Source organism: Mirounga angustirostris, unplaced genomic scaffold, assembly GCF_029215605.1.
Source record: "Mirounga angustirostris isolate CCGP_5_RB_7025 unplaced genomic scaffold, mMirAng1.0.hap1 SCAF_11, whole genome shotgun sequence".
In the NCBI taxonomy this organism is placed as follows: domain Eukaryota; kingdom Metazoa; phylum Chordata; class Mammalia; order Carnivora; family Phocidae; genus Mirounga; species Mirounga angustirostris.
Genome location: NW_026991719.1, coordinates 49749795 through 49772332, shown reverse-complemented (window position 1 = coordinate 49772332; position 22538 = coordinate 49749795). Strand labels below are relative to the sequence as shown.

Sequence of the window (22538 nt, the reverse complement as noted above, 5' to 3'; positions counted from 1 at the left end):
GGTCAACAAAACAAAGAGGCACGCCACAGAAAGGGAAAAGATATTTTGCAAATGACACTACAGTCAAAGGCCTGATATTCAAGATCTATAAAGAACTTCTCAAACTAAATACCCAAAAAACAAATGATCAAGTCAAAAAATGGGCAGAAGACAGGAATAGACACTTCTCTAAAGAATACATACAAATGGCTAAGAGACACATGAAAAAAAGTTCATCATCATTAGCCATCAGGGAAATTCAAATCAAAACCACACTGAGATACCACATTACACCAGTTAGAATAGCAAAAATTGACAAGGCAAGAGACAACAAATGTTGGAGAGGTTGTGGAGAAAGTGTAACCCTCTTACACTGTTGGTGGGAATGCAAGTTGGTATAGCCACTTTGGAAAACAGTGTGGAGGTTCCTCAAAAAATGAAAATAGAGCTACCCTATGACCCAGCAATTGCACTCCTGGGTATTTACCCCAAAGACACAGATGTAGTGAAAAGAAGGGCCATATGCACCCCAATGTTCATAGCAGCCGTGTCCACAATAGCCAAACTGTGGAAAGAGCCGAGATGCCCTTCAACAGATGAATGGATAAAGAGGATGTGGTCCATATATACAATGGAATATTACTCAGTCCTCAGAAAGGATGAATACCCAACTTTTACATCAACATGGATGGAATTGGAGGAGATTATGCTAAGTGAAATAACTGAAGCAGAGAAAGTCAATTATCATATGGTTTCACTTATTTGTGGAACATAAGGAATAGCATGGAGGACATTAGGAGAAGGAAAGGAAAAATGAAGGGGGGGAATCTGAGGCAGAGATGAACCATGAGAGACTATGGACTCTGAGAAACAAACAGGGTTTTAGGGGAGGGTTGAGGGAGGATGGGTTAGCCTGGTGATGGGTATTAAGGAGGGCACATACTGCATGGAGCACTGGGTGTTATATGAAAACAATGGATCGTGGATCACCACATCAAAAACTAATGATGTATGGTGACTAACATAACATAATAAAATAAAAATAAAATAAAATAAAATAAAATAAAAAATAGAATTACCATATGATCCAGCAATTCCAGTTTGGGGTATACATCTAAAGGAAATAAAATCACTGTCTCAAAGAAATATCTGCTCCCTATGTTCATTGCAACATTATTCACAGTAGCCAAGACATAGAAACAACCTAAATGTCTTTTGGCAAACAGATAAAATAAATGTGGATAAAGTACACACACACACACACACACACGGAATATTCAGTCATAAAAGAAGGAAATCCTGCGTTTTGCCACATCATGAATGAACCTGGAAGTATTGTTCTAGGTGAAATAATTCAGAGAAAGACAAATAATGTATGACCTCACTTATATGTGGGATGTAATAAAAATTGAACTCATAGAAACAGAACAGTTTGGTGATTGCCAGATGCAGGGGGTATGTGGTGGAGGAAATGAGTAAAGGTATTCAAAGTATAAAAGCTTATAAAATAAATAAGTTCTGTATAGCATGGTCACCAAGGTAATAATACTGTATCATAAATTTGAAAGTTTTTAAAGAGTAGATCTTAAAAGTTCTAATCAAAAGAAAAAATATGTAACTATGTGAGGTGATAGGTGTGAAGTAACCTTAACGTGGTTATCATTTTGCAGTGTATACATACATCAAATCATTGTTTTACACCTTAATCTTATGCAATGTAATATGTCTATTTTAACTCAATAAAAGTGATAGAAAAAAAAAAAAAGAATCTGAGTAGACCAATAACGACTAAGAAGATTGACTTAGTAATCAAAAACCTCCCAAAAAGAAAAGCCTAGGACCAGATGGTTTCACTGGTGGATTCTATGAAACATTTAAAGAAGAATTAATACCAGTCCTTCTGAAACTCTTCCAAAAACTTGAAAGGAATACTTCTAAACTCATTTTATGAGGCCAGGATTACACTGACACTAATGCTAGATAAAGACAATACAAGACAATACAGGCCAATATTTCTGATAAGTATAGATGCAAAAAATATCAACAAAATACTAGCAGAACAATTCAACAGCATATTAAAAGGATCATACACCATCATCTAGTGATTCATCTCTAGGAAGCAGGGATCATTCAAAATATGCAAATCAATAAATGCGATACACCACATTAACAGAATGTAAGATAAAATCACATCTCTATAGATGCAATAAAACATCTGAAAAATTCAACATTTTTTCTTTTTTTATTAAGTTCAATTAGCCAACATATAGTACATCATTAGTTTTTGATGTACTATTCAGTGATTCATTAGTTGTGTATAACACCAAGTGCTCATCATGTCACATGCCCTCCTTAATGCCCATCACCCAGTTACCCCATCCTCCCACCCACCTCCCCTTCTGCAACCCTCAGTTTGTTTCCCTGAGTCAAGAGTCTCATATGGTTTGTCTCCCTCTCTGATTTCTTCCCTTTCAGTTTTGCCTCCCTTTCCCCTATGGTCCTCTGCACTATTCCTTATATTCCACATATGAGTGAAACCATATCAACATATTTTCATGAAAAAAACTCTTGATAAATTTTGTATATAAGGAACATATTTCAACATAATAAATGCCTTATGTGACAAGCCTACCAATATTAACAAGCATGTTCAGTGGTGAATTGTTAAATGCTTTTTGTCTAATATCAGGAACAAGACAAGGATGCCAACTCTCACCACTTCTATTCAACATACTGCTGGAAGTCCTACCCAGAGCAATCAGGCAAGAAAAAGACATAAAAGTCAGAAAGGAAGAAGTAAAATTGTCTCTGTTTGCAGATGACATGATTTCATATAAAAAAAATCTAAAGACTCTCCTAAGAAATAATATTTTTTAAAAAGCCAATCTGAAAAAAAAAGAATACTAGAATAATAATGGAATTCAATAACGTTTCAGGATACAAAATATAAGTACAAAAATCATTTGTGTTTCAGTACAATGAACATTGAAAAGAGAAATTAATGTAACAATCCCATTTGCAATAGCATGAAATAGGATAAAGTACTTAGGAATAGATCTAACCTAGGAGGTTAAAAATCTGTACACTGAAAACTATTAGATATTTATAAAAGAAATTGAAGAAACACCAAAAAATGGAAAGATATTCTGTATTTATGGATTTTAAGAATTACTGTTGTGAAAATGCCCTTACTACCCAAAGCCACCTGTAGATTTATTGTAATCCCTATCTCAAATTCCATGGTATTTTTCACAGAAGCAGATAAAACAATTATAAAATTCACATGGAAACAAAAGAGACCCTGAATAACCAAAACAATTCTGAGAAAGAAGAACAAAGCTGGTGGCATCATGCTTTCTGATTTCAAACTTTATTTCAAAGCTATAGTAATCAAAACAATATGGTGCTGGCATAAAATCTGACATATAGACTAATGGGAGAGAATCAAGAGCCCAACTATGAACCCATAGTCAACCAATACTTATCAGGAGGCCAGGAATATTCAATGGGGAAAGGATAGCCTCTTTTATAAATGGTATTGGGGAAAATTGGATGTTCACATGCAAAAGAATGTATTAGATCCCTATCTTACACTGCTCAGAAAAATTAACTCAAAATGAATTAAAGACTTAAGTGTAAGACTCAACACCACAAAAAATCCTAGAAGAAAATATAGGGAAAATACTCCTTGACATGGTTTTGGTAACAAGTTTTTGAATATGACACCAAAAGCACAAGCAACAGAAAAAAAAAGTGGGACTACATCAAACTAAAAAGCTTATGCACAGCAAAAGAAATAATCAACAAATGAAAAGACAACTTACAGAGTAAGGGAAAATATTTGCAAACCACATATCTGATAAGGGATTAATACCCAAAATATATGAGCAGCACAAAAAAAAAAAAAAAAAAAAGAATGGGCAAAGGACCTGAATAGACGTTTTTCCAAAGAAAACATGCATTTTGCCCATGTAAATGTTCCATAGGTGTAAGAAAAGGTTTTCAATATTTCTAAACATCAGAACAATGCAAATCAAAACCATGAGATGTTATATTTGTTAGAGTGTCTGTTAAAAAAAAACAAAAACAAAAACAAGAGATAAGTGCTGGTGAGAATGTGGAGAAAAAGGAACCCTTGGACACTGATGGTAGGAGTGTAAATTTGTAAGCTACTCTGAAAACAGTATGGAGGGTCCTCAAAAAGTTGAAAATAGAGTAGTAATCTGATCCAGTAATCCTACTTCTGAGTATATATGGGAAGAAAATGAAATCAGGATCTCAAAGATATGTCTGCACCCTCATGTTCATTGCAGCATTATTCACAATAGCCAAGACAGTGAGCAACCTACATATCCTTCAGCAGATGAAGGGATAAAATAAATGTGATATATACAGTGGAATATTATTCAGCCATAAAAATAAGGAAATCTTGCCATTTATAGAAACATGGATAGACTTTGAAGGCATTATACTATAAAAATATAAATACTATATGATCTCATTTATACTGGAATCTAAAAACAAACTTATAAACAGTAAGTAGATTGGTGGTTGCCAGGGTCTGGGGTTGAGGGAAGTATCAAGATGTTGGTCAAAGGGCACAAACTTTAGTTATAAGATGAAGAATTCTGGTGATATAATGTACAGCATGGTGACTATAGTTAATATTTTAACTTGGGAGTTGCTAAGAGAGTAGTTCTTAAATGCTCTTACCACCAAAAAGAAGTAATTTTATGAAATGATGGATATACTAACTAACCTTATTGTAGTAATCATTTTGTTATATATATATATATGTGTGTGTGTGTGTGTGTGTATCAAATCATCACATTGCACCTGAAACTTACAGAATGTTATACACAATTATATCTTAATAAATCTTGAAAATAAAAGTAAGAACAAAAACAAAACAAAACAATATTGGCTTTTAGAAAATAGCTCGTTGCTTCCTACTGAAGTGTCAGTGGCTGACGATGGCTCAATATGATACTACTTCTAGGGTAATGGGATCAAATCATCAAACAAAGGCAAACAAAGAAGTTGTGATGTTGAAATTTCAGACATTGGTCTGCAGATGAGGAAGCTATTTGGGAGCAGCAGAGAGGTCTTCATTGCATTCTGAATCATATGCTGTATGCTGTTATGTTCTGAAAATAGGTTAGGATTAAACTTTAAATTTACCCCCCCACACACCCTGGAATCCCCTATTCATGTGAATTTTGCTTTGAAAATTGGTTTCACCAAAATATGGTTTCATCACATGGTGTAGAATACTGGATCACTTGTACCTTAAATTTTAGAAACCCATTTTCCAACAAAAGACCTGCTTCAAAGTCAGTAGCTCTTAACCAGGCTCTTTTGACACTTCTAGGGGGGAGTTGAAGAGGGAGAAAGCCAAATTCCTTTGAAATTAAATGGAAATTGTTGGGCGATTTGCAGAACCAAGTCTGGCATAATGGATTATGGTCTCTTGAAAAGAGCTCTGGGGGAGCCTGGGTAGTGCAGTCAGTTGAGCATCTGACTCGGTTTTGGCTCAGGTCATGATCTCAGGGTCTGCCCCTCCCCTTGCCCCTGCTCTAGCTCTCTCTCTCTCTAATAAATAAATAAATCTTAAAAAAAAAAGAAAAGAGCTCTGAACTGAGAAAGAATGTGGATTCTATCCCTTGCTTTATGACCTTGGGTATGACATTTCACCCCAGGTCTCAGTGTCCTCATCTGTAAAACCACTGATGACAACACCACAAGATTCTCAGTGATACCTGAGTAAATGGGAAAGTGTGTGTTGTTGCATTAGTCACCATACCATTCCAAAATCTGTTAAGGAATGCACTTCTTCCTTTGGATGATTTTCAGTTCCAGTTCACACTCTAAAATAGGCTGCCTTTAATTGTCTGCTCAAAGTGGTCACTGGGTGATTTGGGAAACCCCTTGCTACTTAACTTACATTCTTTCCCTTTGATCTCCCATCTACTCTAGGTGTCAACTCCGCCCGCTCAGTTCCTCCTTCCTACCCACCACCGCAGGACCCGTTAAACCAGGGCCAGTACCTGGTCCCTGATGGCATCGCTCAGTCACAGGTCTTTGAGTTCACCGAACCCAAGCGCAGCCAGTCACCATTCTGGCAAAACTTCAGCAGGTTAACCCCCTTCAAAAAATAATAATTACAGGGAGGCAGATAATTTTAAAATAAAGTAAATAAAATTATATTTATAGATGGACATTTTTTTGGAGAAGCACTGTTGAAATTTATATATATATAAATATATATACCTATATATATATTTATATATAGAGAGACACACATACACACACAGACCCTTGAGTGTACACACACACACACACACACACACACAGAAGGACCAAAAAAAAAAAAACATTTTCTGTTGTTTTGGGGAAGTGAAATCTGTAGTTGGTAGGAAGAGGTACCAATGACTTCTAAACATGTGATCCCTTCTTAAAAGTTTTCTGTTCTTACCCTGTCCCCCTCCCCTTTATTTTCAGAAATTGACACTTCTATGTGTTCCTTTTCTTGTTGAGATAATCTCTTTGCTCCCTTGTGAGTGATTCATTGACTTGTCATTATTACCATAGATGTGTTTGTATTTTTTTTTTCTTTCCTGATGATACTGATGCTGATAACTTTTGAATTTACTTTGATGTGATGGAGTTTGGGAGTTTGAAATTTCTTTTTTTCCTTTTCCTTTTCAATGGGTAAAGGGAGGATTCCCCTTTCTCTTTTCCCTCAGCTGACCATCTGTGACTGTTTCTACAGCCCAGCAGTTGCCCCAGACAGCTTTTTCCCTGCATCTTCTGTCCTCAGTCGTGCCAGTCTAGACATGCTCTGTTGTGCCCAGTGACATAACTGCTTGATATTTCTATTGCTTTCACTGTGTTTTAGATGTCATAGAGGGATCAAAACCAAACAGAATCAAGGGAGAGTCAGAGTATAATAATTCTGGAGAGGACTTCTGTTCAGGGAACATTCTGCATTTGGGCTCTTCTCCTAGCACTGGGGTTCCCATGTTATAGCACTGCTGGATCATGAGCAGTTTTGTATCTGGGGTTTAGTTTGAGCCAATCATTCTCTTCTTCAAGTTGATTTGGTTATGGTGTTCCTTGTAGGCCTCCTCCCTCCCCTAACCTAAAAGATCAGAACTTGAAGCAAAGGGGCTGAGACTCTGCTTCCCAGGGGAGGGATTCAACTGCCTCTAGCACCAAGTAGACTTAAAGTTGGGGTTCCCCACTGAAATCATTTCAGAGGCCTGGTCATCCCTGCTTCCATTTTCAGATTACAGGCAGCATTTATAGGAGTCTATGAAGGGGTCAAGACAGAGCCCACCTGACCAAGATCCTCAGCTGCCTTCAAATTATTGACCTGGACAGGATCCAAGGCTGACCATAACCTCTTAAAGGAAAGAACAGGAATGGGCATGGAAAGAGGCAGCCCTAGCCCAAGATATGTACCTGCAGTTCCTACCACTCAAGTTATGTGAGACTTTCCCCATTGTTAACAGATTGCATGGACAATCTTCCATGATTACTTCCTTCTCCTCTCCCTGTTGTCCTTCTTTCTCCTGTTCTCCTGGCACAGGAAAATTCCTGCTATTAGCATAGTTAAAGAACTCTGTCACTCTAAGAAGGCCCTATTGCCAAAATTCTCCTATCCCAGGACATTGGAAGCAAGTAAGTGAGGAGCCCAGGGAAACTTCCCTATGGAGAAAAGATCTGAGGTAGAGACACTACCCTCAGACTTATTTTTGGCAGGCTTTATACTTAGGCAAAACTAACTTCTCCCACTAAGAGGCAGGCTCCCTATGGGGGCAGGAGTACCTGTTCCTGCTCCTCACATAGCCCTTCAGGTGGACAGACCTTGAACAGCAAGGAGAATGGAGTACAAAGGAGTGAGAATGGGCCCTGCTATGGAGAACCACTCTAATGAGGAATCTGGAAATTGTGAGTATGTTCTGGAACCTAGGAGAAAACTTCATCATGAAAGGACCTCAGCTTACTGAGCAGCAGCCATGGCTACATGAGGCCCTCAGCATAGCTGACTTGATTGCTGCTCTATGCCTCCTGACCCAGACCAGGCCCTGCCCAGCCTGGGAATTATTCCTCTGTGGGAATCAAATTACAAGCTGTTTGCTTCCATTCCACCACATTCAAATCAGACTTGTGGGGTAAGCCAAGGGTAAGCCTGAGCTGGGCAGGGGGCTGGGGCTCGGGACCGGCCACAACTGCTCAGCAAATGACCCAGCTACTAAAGTCCCACCTTGGCAAGGAACCTGATATCCACTGCCTAAGCTACAATGGCTTCCCTGGCAAATAACATGTGTTTCAATGGCTGTGTAGGCCTCCCTTAAGTATACGTTCTTTTCCTACTTTCCGTTCTCCACTAGGCTTAACCTTGACATGTTTCTCCAGGGGCTAGGAGCAAACCAAGAGGGGATGCTTGGCCAAGTCCCTAGGCCTCTCTTAGCCAAGCCCCCTTGCTCTCCCTCCATGCCCTTCTCCCCTGAGCCTGTGCCCAGAGCTTCAGGATCAGGATTATTACCTCTTGCCACCCACCTCTCATCTACTCAAACAGCTGGCCTCACCAGATGCCAATAACTTGTGAAAACAACAAGAAATCAGTTTACCATTGGTTGGAGTGTTTCCCCAGCCTATGGCAGCAAAGCAGACCAGTGACCAACAGCCCCAAGGGGAGCCCTGTTACCTGGGATCAGGGTCCAGGTCTATTCTGTGTCCCTACAGCAGTGCTATCCCCAAGAACTCTGTAAATCTCCTCTATGTGTGCATGGCCCCCAAGCTCCCCTTTTCTCAACTCAATGAGGCCTGGATTTGTTCTCCAAAAGGCTTTGCTAGTGTGTTTTATGGGCCCTGCTGTGGGATAGTCCTAACACAGAAATCTAACTCCTCTTTCTCTCTCCCACTCTCCTCTTCTCTCTATGTGTATAACTCTAATGGATTTATCAAGGACAGCAGCAAGAGAGTTCTGACAATTCTAGTGTGAAGCCAAATAGTGATCTTTAGTGCTTTGGGGCTGGGGTGGGCTGGGGTGGATGGATGGGTAACAGTGATTTTGATTACCCCTGCTGCTCTGCATTTGCCAGTTTATTATTTTGTTTCTTCTGATTGTTTGACCCTGTCAAACAAGTGTCAAAGTTGTGTGTTTAAAAAAAAAAATGTTTAACAACAAAACTATGATGTTGTAATGACACAAAGCCTTATGAAAATATTTATGGAGTTCAATAAAAGAAGTAAAAATACACTTCTAGGCACATTTTTCTTGCCTCTGTGTGTGCATTTCACTAATTGCAAAATAAAGGAAATTTTCCTGATGGGGGACAGCTTATCCCAATCTAGTCTTGGCCTGCCAGCCCTGTTGTTCCATTGTCAGGCATCTCATGGGCTGTCTGTGACCTTCCATGCCCTTTCTGGAAGACAAGTTTGATCCTGTAACCAGGGACGCTTCATATGTCTTTATATATGGGACTGTTCTTCATGTCACCTGTCCCTTTGATAAGACTTGAGGACCCATTCCTGACCCCATTCCCTTCCCTTGCAGCTACAAATCCAGTACATGTCCTGGGCACTCATGGGAGCTTAAAAGTTGCTTTTTGGTTCTAGCCAGAGGCCATATCATATTCTGGTTCTGTCTCCTCAGAAGTAGACACATTCCTTATCCATCCCCAAAGTGGGTGTAGTGACCTTACTGTTGTATTCATCATGGTGTTGCCTGCAAGCTGATGCTCCTTGCTGCCCACAAGGCCCCTATGTGGTGTCTTATCCTGCCCTTCAGAGAAGCAATAGTGGGTTTGTTTTGGCACTGCCTCAACTGCCTGTCTCTAGAGTGACTAAACACTAACTCTAATAAAATGCTTATTTACTAAAAGATATCAGATAATTGTCCTAAGCTATAGAGTTAGGAGGAAGAGCAGGTGTTTTACCTCTGGGTTAAGGTATGAGCCCTATTTAGGACTAAGGGATGTCCCTAATCCTGGATTTGGAGAAAGTAATTATTAAAACATCTCCTTCAATAAACTTTACCCTTTCTCCATTTCTTGGCTCTCTCATAATTTAATCTCTTTTCCTACTGTCCCCACTTCTTCCCTTTCCCATGGGGTCTGTAATCTTTTTTCATCAAACTCAGAACACTCAGTTCTCAGCAGTCCCTTCTCCATCTTACCATTTCCCAGCTTCATCAGCTTCCAAAGGTGAATCTCAATTATGCTCTGGTCTGAGTACTCCCTGACTACCTTCTGAGGGTCCTAGAATGGTGAGTGGAGAGACAAATGCTGGAGGGTCTTACACTCTGGGATGCAGCTGATTCTCTCCTAAGGTACCTAAAATCAGCATGTCTCATCACCAGAAGAATTATTTCTGAAAGCCCCATATGGTCCACATGATCATCCATACTCTTTATTACCATAAATAATCGCTCTACTACTTACCAAGCTTATTTGTTAAGAGCATTTACCCACTTGCTACCCTCAGTTTTGTTACAAGGTACACGATATTCACTGTTGAGAGTGCTGCTATATTTATTGATGAAAGTGCCACTTGCCTAATTAAGTTTCCAATTTGCCTTTTCTAATTACTAAATTTCTCCCCTTGACTGGGGACAGAAAGGGCAGCAGATTTAAAGTATCATTTTTAGGAGGCTTTCAAAGGGGAGGGCCTTAGCCCATCCCAAGATCATTTATCAAGGACAATGGCTTCTCATTCTACTTTTCCCCAGCATCTTGTGGGAAGCTCAGGAGTGGAGAGAGAGAGATCTGTGGTGTGCCCAGATGACCAGAACTAGAATAGAGAAAGGAGACTTTGCAGCTTCCAGGAAAGGCCTCTTCCTAGAACAAGTCATCCCTGACCTATCTGTATCCTGGGAAGTTTCCCACCAGGTCTGATGGAGGAGGCTAATGGCTTGTTTATAAACAACAATTGCTCCTATTTCAATGACCTTACCACATACAGGTCTCATGTAATCCACTTCACAACCATTTGGCAATGGGGTTATTAACCGCATTTAACATGAGAGGCCAGCAGCTCATTTGAAGTGACTAGTCAAGGTTCCCCAGCTTATGGGTATTCATCACCTAAAACTCAGCCCCATTCAAACTGATCTCAGAGCTACTTCCTCTCAGAGTGTTTCTGGGGCTGTATGTGTTGGGAAAGAGCTGGACAAAAGTATGAAATGATCTGATACTAACGTGAATGAGTGACACTCTCCTTGAGAGCCCTCTTAAATTTTCTAATACAGTCCTCCAACATGTGAATGCAGCCATAGGTCGTTTTGTCTCTAGTACCAAGACCAAGTGGGATAAGGACCAAAGCTTCTGCTTACTTCACTGAGGCCACCACTGTGCTGTTTGGCCCACTTAGCTTTTGACCTCTTTGGGATTTCCTTATTCATGCTGACCTGCTCACTACTGGCTCCCAGAGGCTTTTGTCCTAAAATATGGGACTGATGAGGTAGATCTTGTTTGCCCAGGCCTTTACCTGCCAGGCCCAAGGTAGGATAATGAGACTTCTTAATATTCCCCCAAGTCCCACCACTGCAGGACTATAGTTCAGCCTGGCCATAGGTAGATTAGATCAGCTGGGTTTGCAACACAGTTGAATAGGGATGTTTGGTGGTAAGATTCATGTTCCCTAGAAGCACACTATTCTGGTATCATCTCTCCCATTTCTGTCTTGGGCTGTGACCTCCTTCTCCAGACATGTCACAGGGACACTATTTTCTCATATACTTGAGAAAGGGGGGGGGGGGAAGGAATGTACATGGGCAGGCAGTAGCCCTGCATTCTTTAGAAACCTCTATTATTTCTAGTTAGCTCACCAATAGGTCATTTAAGTTAGCTTCCTAGACAAGGCTATGTCCATCTCCACAACAAACATGCTTCTCCACAGACCTGTCAACCAGCTGAATCAGATTCAACCCCCATATCTTGAGTATGTAATCTGGGCCAGACCTTATAGTAGGTACAGCAGAGATACCAAGATGACTAAAGTCTCTATCCACAGTCACTTATTTAGTGAGAACATATAAACATGGGTCATAACAGGGATGGATGGGAGCCTGGAGGCACTTAGAGAATGGAATGGTTAATTCTGATTGAGGAAATCTTTGTAACCAGTCAGGATAAATTTGGTTATGCTGCAGAAACAGATATTCCTAAAACTTCAAAGGCTTAACATACAAGAGTTTACTTCTTGCCCATGCAAATCTTTCTGTAGGTCTAGGTAACTCTCCAAATCAGCTATCTGCCATGTGATAGTACACAGTCTGGCCTGCTTCTGCCTTGCTACACCTCCATCTTAACACATATTTCCATAATCACTATAGCTGGAGAAAGAGTCCTAGAGTGTTTCCAATTTACACTTAAATTCTCTATCCCTGCTTCCAGTCACAACCCAAAGGGCCAGAACTGATCACATGGCCTCATCCAACTTCAAGGGAACAGGAAACTATAGAAGTCCTGTAAGTTCAGAAGGGCAGGAGAACTAGATATTGATGAGCATTAGAAACCTCTACCAAAGAAGGAAAGGTTTGAACTAAGCCTCAGAAAACAGGGAAAATTCTACCATGTTGTGAAGGTTAGAGCAACTGAAAAGTTAAGGGGAACAATCCACACAAGATCATCCTTCTGACACCAATTGCAAGTCCATGGGTCCCCAAGATCACCCTTAGGTTTGATAATTCACTAGAAAGACTCACAAAACTGTTAAAATCATGGTTTTTAAAATCTATAGGGTGCAGATTAAAATCAGTTAAGGGAAGAAATCAGGGCAGAGTCCAAGGAAGTACCATATGGAGAGATTTAGTTGTCATTTCCCAGTGGACTTGGGACAGATTTACTTTTTTGGCATTAATATATGACAATTTTCATGGAGTATTGCTAGGAAGAGAAGTTCCCCCAAGTTTCTTGAGATTTTACTGGGGCTCCATCACTGTCTCTGTGACTAATCTCAGTCTCCAATCTCCTTAAGAAGTGGGCTGATGCCAGGTATCCCACAGCCCACATCATTGATGTGGCCCAAAACCCCACCCTAAATCACACTGTTAGACTGTCAGGCGACCCAAGGCTTCCAGTCAAACAAAAACACCCCTATCAGACCCAACATTCCAAAGGCTTAGAGATTACCTCCCAGAAGCTGAGGGTAAAGACCAGACCTCTCTTTAGGCAAGGACAAAGTCTTTTTTACACACAAGTGGAAAATTCATAAGGCAGAGGGTTGAAAAAGGAATAAAGGTATTCCAAGTGAAGGGAATGACATGATTAAAATCCTGGGAGATAAAGTCACATTGAGTAAAAGCCTCCATATTCATTTATTAATCCATCAAATATTTACTGGCATGCCTAATACTTCCAGGTTCTGGAATATGGAAATGAACAAATTAAACACTGCACCTACTTCCATTGTGCTTATGAATGGTAAACTACCTTCAAGTACAAATTTCTCTGTGTGAATTTTGGGGATGAGAGATGGGAGCTTCCCAGCTCTCATAGCAAGCCAACCACACATAAAACTTCAGCTAGACCCCTCATAAATATCCAGCCTCCCAGTCACCAGATTGCATATCCTTATCTCCTGTTCAGCCTTAGCTAAGGCAACCCACACTCATATAGATGATAATAGATAGATGATAGATGATAGATGATAGATATAATGGACTGATGATATATGATTATATATATATAATATCTAGATTATATATGATTATATATATATATAATATCTAGATTATATATGATTATATCTATATATCTATATATCTATATATCTATATATCTATATATCTATATATCTATATATAATATCTAGAATATAGCAGGCCAGAATTACTGCAGGCCTGGGAATTACTTCTTTCCTTGCCCTGGGAATACCCTTTAACCAATGACTGATGAGGGAAGGTATAATTGCCCTGATTCCTTTGTTCCTCAGATGTAATAATTCAAAAGTGTGTTGGACACTTTTCCTTGGAATTTTCCAGAGATTAAGCTTCAATTGCCCACTGTAGTAGCTGGTTTAATAACACACCCCTTATTGGCTGCCTTTACTTACCTGTATAACTTACCTACTCCCCTCACATTAAAAGATGGGCTTTTTGGGGAGATTCAGCCAAGACACGTGAATTAGTGCTCACTATATATTGTGAAGCTGAAGCTGTGAAGCATTGGTGCTCTTTTTCAGTTTGGAATTGTTTCTGGCTATATAAAATAGGAGCTTTCAAATAAGGCATTCCCCTTCCTGGGTAAGAGACAACTATTTAGACAAAAGGAAAGAAAGGAATAGTGGCATTTCAGGCAGCAGCTGAGAGTGAATAGCTCCAGGACACCCTTCTTGGTACCCCAGAAATTCCGTTAAGGAAGTGGTGGTACTGAAGCAAGGCAATGCACTAAAATTATTTTCAAATTGCAGGGTCATGGTATCAGTTTAGTTGAGTATAACCAGCATTTAAAAAAATGAAATAATAGACTGGAATGAAATAGAATGGAAAAAAAAACAGAGTGTTGCAGGTTAAAAAAAAAAAGTATGTAGTGTTTTAAATTTGGAAGGTATGTGTACTGCATGCAATATTAAAGGGTTTTTTTTTTTATAGTAGATTGTCAGAAAGAATATTTCAGAAACACTGGTGTAGAGCCAGACTACTTCAGTTCAAATCCTAGTTCCTTTTTTTATTAAGTTCAATTAGCCAGCATATAGTACATCATTAGTTCTTGATGTAGTGTTCAATGATTCATTACTTGTGTATAACACCCAGTGCTCATCAAATCCTAGTTCTACTGTGTGTTGGCTATGTGACTTTGGGTAAGTTACTTATTTCATGCCTCAGTTTCCCTATTTTGAAATAGGAATTATAATAGTATTTCTTTATGACTGAAAAACTGTTGATGGCCTTCCAGTATACATGTATCCCTTATTTGCAACTTGAACCCCAATTTTGTTTGAAACAACAATGTGCTCATTTAAGTGCCATTTTTCCAGCTTCTCCTGCAGCAATAGGTAGCCATATAACCAACATCTGATAAGGAAATGTAAGAGAAAATCTGCTGGTAGGGGGCTAGTTTCTGATAAATCTTTTGCTCTCCTGATAAAGGGGATAAATATGGCTGGCACCAACACCTCTCTTCTTCTCCCTACTCTGATTGTATTTATGATGCCTGGAGCTAGGACAGCCATCTGTGAACATGAAATAACAAGCATGAAGCTAAAGGCCTATATGCTAAGGCTGGTAGCAAGGAAAGATGGGAAGAAACTAGGTCCCTGATGACATCAGTAAACTACAGAAATAAGCAGCAACCACCTACCTCTGGATTGTTACTGTGTGAAAAAAAGAAACTGCCATTTAATGAAGTCATAGATTACTTTTATGTTACTTGAGGTCAAAAGAATTTCTGTCCTTCATAGGGATTTGTTATTAGGATAAAATAAGTTAATACATGTCCAGCATCTACAACAGCTCAATAAAGTGAAGACTTTATTATTATTATTATTATTATTGCATTATTATTTTTGCTTTATTATTATTATTGCTTTGTTATTATTATTGCATTAAATAAATGTGAGGTTCAAAGAAGGGAAGGAGGGAAGGGATTTTTCTAAGATCATAGTTCCCTCTTCTATAAACAAAGTGGTGACTCAAAGGCTGCTAGAGCCCTGTCCAGCTCCCTGTGCCCTGGAGAGCAAAATGGTACAAAGGATATTAGAGTTTCACTCTACCCTTTTTGGGCTCAGGATGTCCTCAGTGCTCATTGAGGCTGGAAGCCCAACATGGCTGAGACAGGAGACCTTTCCCAGACTCTTGTGCTGTTCTCAGTTCTGAGAAATAAAAAGAGCTCATCACATCTGGCACTCACCTGGACTTTATACCTACCCAGAGAAATATTGAGATCATTCCCTTTACTTGATAAAATGTAAATGTCTATAAAATGGAATCATTCTTATTTTTAGGTAATCTGGTATTTCCCCTCCCCTTGAGGAAACCCCTAAGAGAAAGAGCTCATGCTTGTAACACTTAAAAGTCCCCTTTTCACCTTGCCTGTACCTGTCCTTTTCCCTGCACACATAAAAAACATAGGCCCAACCTCCCTGTATCATACCAGTATTAGAGAACCTGGGGTAAGTCACTTCTGCTCCCACTTAGGCTTCGGTGCCCCATCTGGGACTAGACCAATGGTCAGGGTGAAGCACACAAGATTATTCATGGGGAATACAGAAGGAAAGGTTAAAACTTATCTATTATCTGAAAAAATAAGAAGAAAATTGAGCTGTATCAATATGGATTGTCAGTAGTACATGATTATAATTTATAATAAGTACACTTATATTGGGAAACTGTGCTCAGAAATGTTTTACTAATGGAGTGCATGATCCAAAATTTGGAACAGCACTGGACCATATTTCTTTAAGATTTATTAAACACTTACCATATATACTAGCTCTATTCTAAGTACATTACATATATTGAGTCAATTTAATCCTTACAACAGCCCTATGAGAAAAATGCCATTATTTAATCATTTTGCATGTGAGGTAACTGAGGCACATATTGGTGAGGCAAATTGTTCAAGGTCATAGAAGTACTGGAGTAACATAGCTTGAACTCAAGCCCAAGCAATATGGGTATAGGGTTTGCACTTTTAACCACTTTTGGTCAATGAGAGCCAAAATCCAAACTTCCAGTATAAAATGATATGCTAATCTGATGGGCACCTGGGTGGCTCAGATGGCTAAGAGTCTGCCTTCAGCTCAGGTCATAATCTCAGGGTCCTGGGATCCAGCCCCGCATTCGGCTCCCTGCTCAGTGGGGAGCTTGCTTCTCCCTCTCCCTCTACTGTTCCCCTTGCTTGTGCTCTCTCACTCTGTCAAATAAATAAATAAAAATAAAATCTTTAAAAGATAAATAAAATGATATGCTAATCTGAAATCATCATTTTTTGGAGCTAGAATTGTTTTGTTTCTGCCTGGCCATATCCTCCTCTGCCAGAGTACTTGGATTCAAATCCCAGCTCCATCATTCACTCCCTAGCTGTGAGACAATAGGCAGATGACCTCACCTCTCTGAGCCTCAGTTTCCCCATCTGTTAAATGGGAATAAGAATAGTTAGTAATAAAGGAAAACACAGGCAGCAACCTCTTCGACCTCAGCCGCAGCAACTTCTTCCTAGAAACATCGCCAAAGGCAAGGGAAGCAGGGCAAAAATGAACCATTGGGACTTCATCAAGATAAAAAGCTTTTGCACAGCAAAAGAAACAGTCAACAAAACGAAAAGACAACTGACAGAATGGGAGAAGATATTTGCAAATGACATATCAGATAAAGGGCTAGTATCCAAAATCTATAAAGAACTTCTTAAACTCAACTCCCAAAGAACAAATGATCCAATCAAGAAATGGGCAGAAGACATGAACAGACATTTTTCCAAAGAAGACATCCAAATGGCCAACAAACATATGAAAAAGTGCTTAACATTGCTCGGCATCAGGGAAATCCAAATCAAAACCTCAGTGAGTTATCACCTCACACCAGTCAGAATGACTAAAATTAACAAGTCAGGAAATGACAGATGTTGGCAGGGATGTGGAGAAAGGGGAACCCTCCTACACTATTGGTGGGAATGCAAGCTGGTGCACCCACTCTGGAAAACAGTATGGTGGTTCCTCAAAAAGTTGAAATTAGAGCTACCCTATGACCCAGCAATTGCACTACTGGGTATTTACCCCAAAGATACAAATGTAGGGATCTGAAAGGGTACGTGCACCCTGATGTTTACAGCAGCAATGTCCACAATAGCCAAACTGTAGAAAGAACCAAGATGTCCATCGACAGATGAATGGACAAAGAAGATGTGGTATATGTAGACAATGGAATATTATGCAGCCATCAAAAGGAATGAGATCTTGCCGTTTGCAACGATGTGGATGGAACTGGAGGGTGTTATGCTGAGCGAAATAAGTCAATCAGAGAAAGACATGTATCATATGACCTCACTGATATGAGGAATTCTTAATCTCAGGAAACAAACTGAGGGTTGCTGGAGTGGGGGGGTGGGAGCAATGGGATGCCTGGGTGATAGACATTGGGGAGGGTATGTGCTATGGTGAGCACTGTGAATTGTGCAAGACTGTTGAATCACAGATCTGTACCTCTGAAACAAATAATACAATATATGTTTTAAAAAAAACAAAGTAGAAGATAGCAGGAGGGGGAGACGAACCCCCCAATTGGAGGGGGAGACGAACCATGAGAGACGATGGACTCTGAAAAACAAACTGAGGGTTCTAGAGGGGAGGGGGGTGGGAGGATGGGTTAGCCTGGTGATGGGTATTAAAGAGGGCATGTTCTGCATGGAGCACTGGGCGTTATACACAAACAGTGAATCATGGAACACTACATCAAAAACTAATGATGTAATGTATGGTGATTAACATAACAATAAAAATTTTTAAAAAGAATAGTAATTACATAATTGTTGTAAGGAGAAAATCACTTTACAACTAACATGGAAAACACTTAACACAATGCCTAGGGCATAGTAGAACTTAAATTGTTAAAAGTTGGGTCTGAGTTCCTCAAAAAGTTTGATGTAGAGTTACATATAATCCAGCAGCAATTCCACTCTTAGGTACATACCCTAAAGAAATGAAAACATGTCTACACAAAAATTTGTGCATAAATGTTCATAGCAAATTTATTCATAATTGCCAAAGGTGGAAACAGCCGAAAAATCCATCAACTGATAAATGGATAAACAAAATGTAGTATATCCCTGTAATGGACTATTATTCAACCATAAAAAAAAATACTGGTACATGCTACAACATGGATGAAACTTGAAAACACTATACTATATGAGAGACATCAGACTCAAAAGATTTTGTATGATTTTATTCTTATGAAATAGGCAAATTCCAGAATAGGCAAATCCATAGAGACAGAAAATAAATTAATGATTGCCAGGAGCTGAGAAGTGGACAATGAGTGACTGGTAATGACTAAAGTATTTCTTTTTTGGATCGGTGATGAAAATGATTTATTAAATATGCTGATGGCCACACAATTCTGTGAATATACTAAAAATCATTGATTTATACACTTTTTAAAAGATGAATTTTGTAATGTAAATTATATTTCAATAAAACTATAACAAACAAAAAGAAGGAGACTCTAACCCTTGCTTGCTTTTATGCTATTGGAGAATTCCCCACCATAGCTCTCCAAAGTTGCTTCAAGGAGAAATCCCTGCACCAGTGCCTCCACCCCCATGCCTATATGAAATAATTATTTCAAACAAATTACTCACTTCCCTTTCACTCTGCCTCTCTACCAGCCTTTTCCTTATCAACTTTTTCTTGTCTTTCCTGGTATCAGGAGTTCATAGCCCCACACCACTAAATTTGTCCCCTGGAGAGAGATGTGAGGGTTGAAGAAGGGATTCCCATCCATAAAAATCCCTGGTAGCAAGCCTACCAATCACAGACCCAACTGTGGAAACATCAGCATCCACAGGGTGTGGTTACAGCCCCATATGACCATAATCCTGGAGGCAATCCTATTAGAGAGAAGGTCTTTACCTGCCAAAACCAGGTGGAAAATGTGGCTGCTCCTTCAAATGAACAGAAAACAAATGCAAAGCTACATGGAATATGAAGAAGAGGGCAAATATGACCCCACCAAAGGACACTAATAAAGTGCCGGTAACCAACCATAAAGAAATGGGGGGAAAAAAGAAATGGAGATGCATAAATAAACTGCTTAATAAAAAATTCAAAATAATTGTCTTTAAGTAGCTCAATTAGCTACAAGAGAACATGGATAGACAACTAAATGAAATCAGGGAAATATATATATATATATATATATATATATATATATATAATGAGAAGATTAATAAAGAAAGAGAAACCATATAAAAGAATCAACAGAAATCCTGGAGATGAAGAATACAATGACTGAACTGAAAAATGCGATAAAGAGCTTAAACAGTAGATACAATCATGCAGAAAAAAGAATTACTGGACTCATTCTAAGATAAGTCATTTGAAATTACCCACTCAGAAGAACAAATAGAAAAAAAAAATAATGAAAAAGAGTGAAGAACGCCTATTTGACTTATGGAACACTATAAAGTTAATGTTATATGTATTATGAAGGCCCCAGATGGAGCAGGGAAATAAAGTTCAAAGATGTATTTAACTGGAGGGGGGTAAGATGGCAGAAGAGTAGGGGACCTCGTTTCATCTGGTCCCATGAATTTAGCTGGATATCCATCAAACCATTCTGAACACTCACAAATTCAGCCAGAGATGTAAGAAAATATATGTGGAAATCTACAAGCAGAGAAATGACTGCATTTTGCAAGCTAGGAGGTACAGAGTTGTGAATCTGTCAGAAAATATCGGAAGATGACCAGAGCAGGGAGGGAGCCTCCATAAGCTGGCTACCAGAAAGTGCTATAACACCAGAGCACAAAATCAGAACCCTTAGAAATCTGCTCCAGTGAGAGACATCTCTTTCTGAAAGGGGCTCAGGGGATGGAAAAGGCAGAATTCTAGGTGGGTCACTGTGGTCTCAGGATCCCAGGAGACATAGAAAGAATGGGGGTGCCTGAACCGATAGAGTGCCCAAGCAGTAGAGTGGGGAGACTGGTTATGGTCAGCGAGCCGAGGAGGGACTCTCAGCTCCAGGTACCATAAACTGCAAGTTAGGCCAATAAGGAGATTGCTCTTTGCCTGAGCAACCAGAAAAAGACTGTAGTGTGTAGGTCAGTTACCAACTCCTGGGAGGGTCAAATCGGCTGGACCCATGACCAGGCAATAACTCTCAGGGTGGCAGCATCCCCGGAAAGGACAGTAGGATGGCACCCAGCCATGACATAGGAGCAGTGGTGCAAGGTACTTGCATGAGCCCACCACCACTTGCAGTCTCACAGACACAAAGCAAGGTGTCACTCGCAGGCCCTGGGGACTCCCCTGCCCCCCCCCTCCAAGAGTTGTAGTGGGGGAAAACCATGGGATTCTGTAGGTGTGGTGCACACACAAGTGGAGAGGGTTTGACCTGGAGGGTTTATTGAAGAAGGGAGACCCTGATCTTGCGGCTCTGGGTCAGAGATCCTGGCACAGCCATTTTTGCTCTGACCCTCTGAAGAGGCATGGAAAGCCACCAGGGGAAAAAAAAAAACACACAGAGGACCAGCTCCTATTAAGCCCATCCCCCTGATAAGGGGTGGGAAAACTCCACCCTGATAGAGACACTTGAGAAGCCACACAGCAGGCCCTTCCCCCAGAAGACATACTGGAAGAACAGGTGAATGACAAGCTGAAAATAATATATTTTGAAGGTGACTGACAAGGGGAAAATAATATATTGAGCTCGAGATGTTTCCTCATGACTCATTTATCCTTCAGGCTAAAATTTTACTCTTTTTAAAAAAGATTTTATTTATTTATTTGACAGAGAGAGATAGCGAGAGGAGAAACACAAGCAGGGGGAGAGGAAGAGGGAGAAGCAGGCTTCCTGCCGAACAGGGAGCCCAATGCGAGGCTCGATCCCAGGACCCTGGGATCATGACCTGAGCCGAAGGCAGATGCTTAATGACTGAACCACCCAAGTGCCCCTAAAATTTTACATTTTTTAACCCTTTTCCAGTTTCAAATAAATCACTTTTTAAATTTTTTTTTCACATCTACATTTTATAGATTTATGCCTCATTCTAGTTCTTTATCCACTCTGCAATTATATATATATATATATATATATATATATATATATATATAAATTCTGCTTTCTTTGCAATTTTGGGATATAGTGTCCTCTAACTCACAAACCAAAATTCAATTAAGAACTAGTGGATCACCCTGCTTTGTCCACCCTGCAAGATTATATCACCCCCCTTTTTTATTGTTTTGCTACATTTTGGCTGTTTTTGCTTATCTGTGGTGGCTTCCAAAAACTTTGGATCTTTTCCAGGGTGCATTTTGCTTGAGCTGTGGTTGATATTTTGGACTCTGTCCATCCACTCACTCATCTTTTGCTGGACAGAATGACTAGGAGGGGGAACTCACAACCAAGAGAAGGACCAGAGGCAACATCCTCTGCCACAGAGCTAATGGATATGGATATAACCAAGATGTCAGAGATAGAATTCAGGATAGCAAATATACAGTTAATGGCTAGGCTTGAAAAAAGCATAAATGACAATTCTAAGTGTGGAAATGTGATCTAATCAGGCTGAAATTAAAAATGTTATGAATGAGATGCAGTCTAAATAGATGCTCTAACAGCAAGGGTGAATGAGGCAGAAGAGAGAATAAGTGATCTAAAGGACAGGCTGATGGAAAGGAAGGAAGTTGAGGAAAAGAGAGAAGGACAACTAATACCTCATGAAGAAAGGCTTTGAGAATTTAATGATACATTGAACTGAACCAATGTCCATGTTTTTGGGATCGCAGAGGGGGTGGAGAGAGAGAGAGAGAGAGAGAAAGTATATTTGAGCAAATCATGGCTGAGAATTTCCCTAATCTAGGGAAGGAAACAAACATCCATGTCAAAGATG

General features: G+C 39.7%; 1 protein-coding gene across 3 annotated transcripts in view; it reads left to right on the top strand.

Moving 5' to 3' along the window:
• ARHGEF9 (Cdc42 guanine nucleotide exchange factor 9) overlaps positions 1-6982 on the top strand; it is a 242054-nt gene extending 235072 nt beyond the window's left edge. For all 3 annotated transcript variants that reach the window (XM_064574140.1, XM_054508226.2, XM_064574141.1), the window contains one exon: positions 5956-6982. In XM_064574140.1, coding sequence (XP_064430210.1) covers positions 5956-6137 — 182 coding nt within the window. In that variant the 3' untranslated portion in view covers positions 6138-6982. The remainder of the gene's footprint in view (positions 1-5955) is intronic.
• The last annotated feature ends 15556 nt before the right edge of the window (positions 6983-22538 follow it).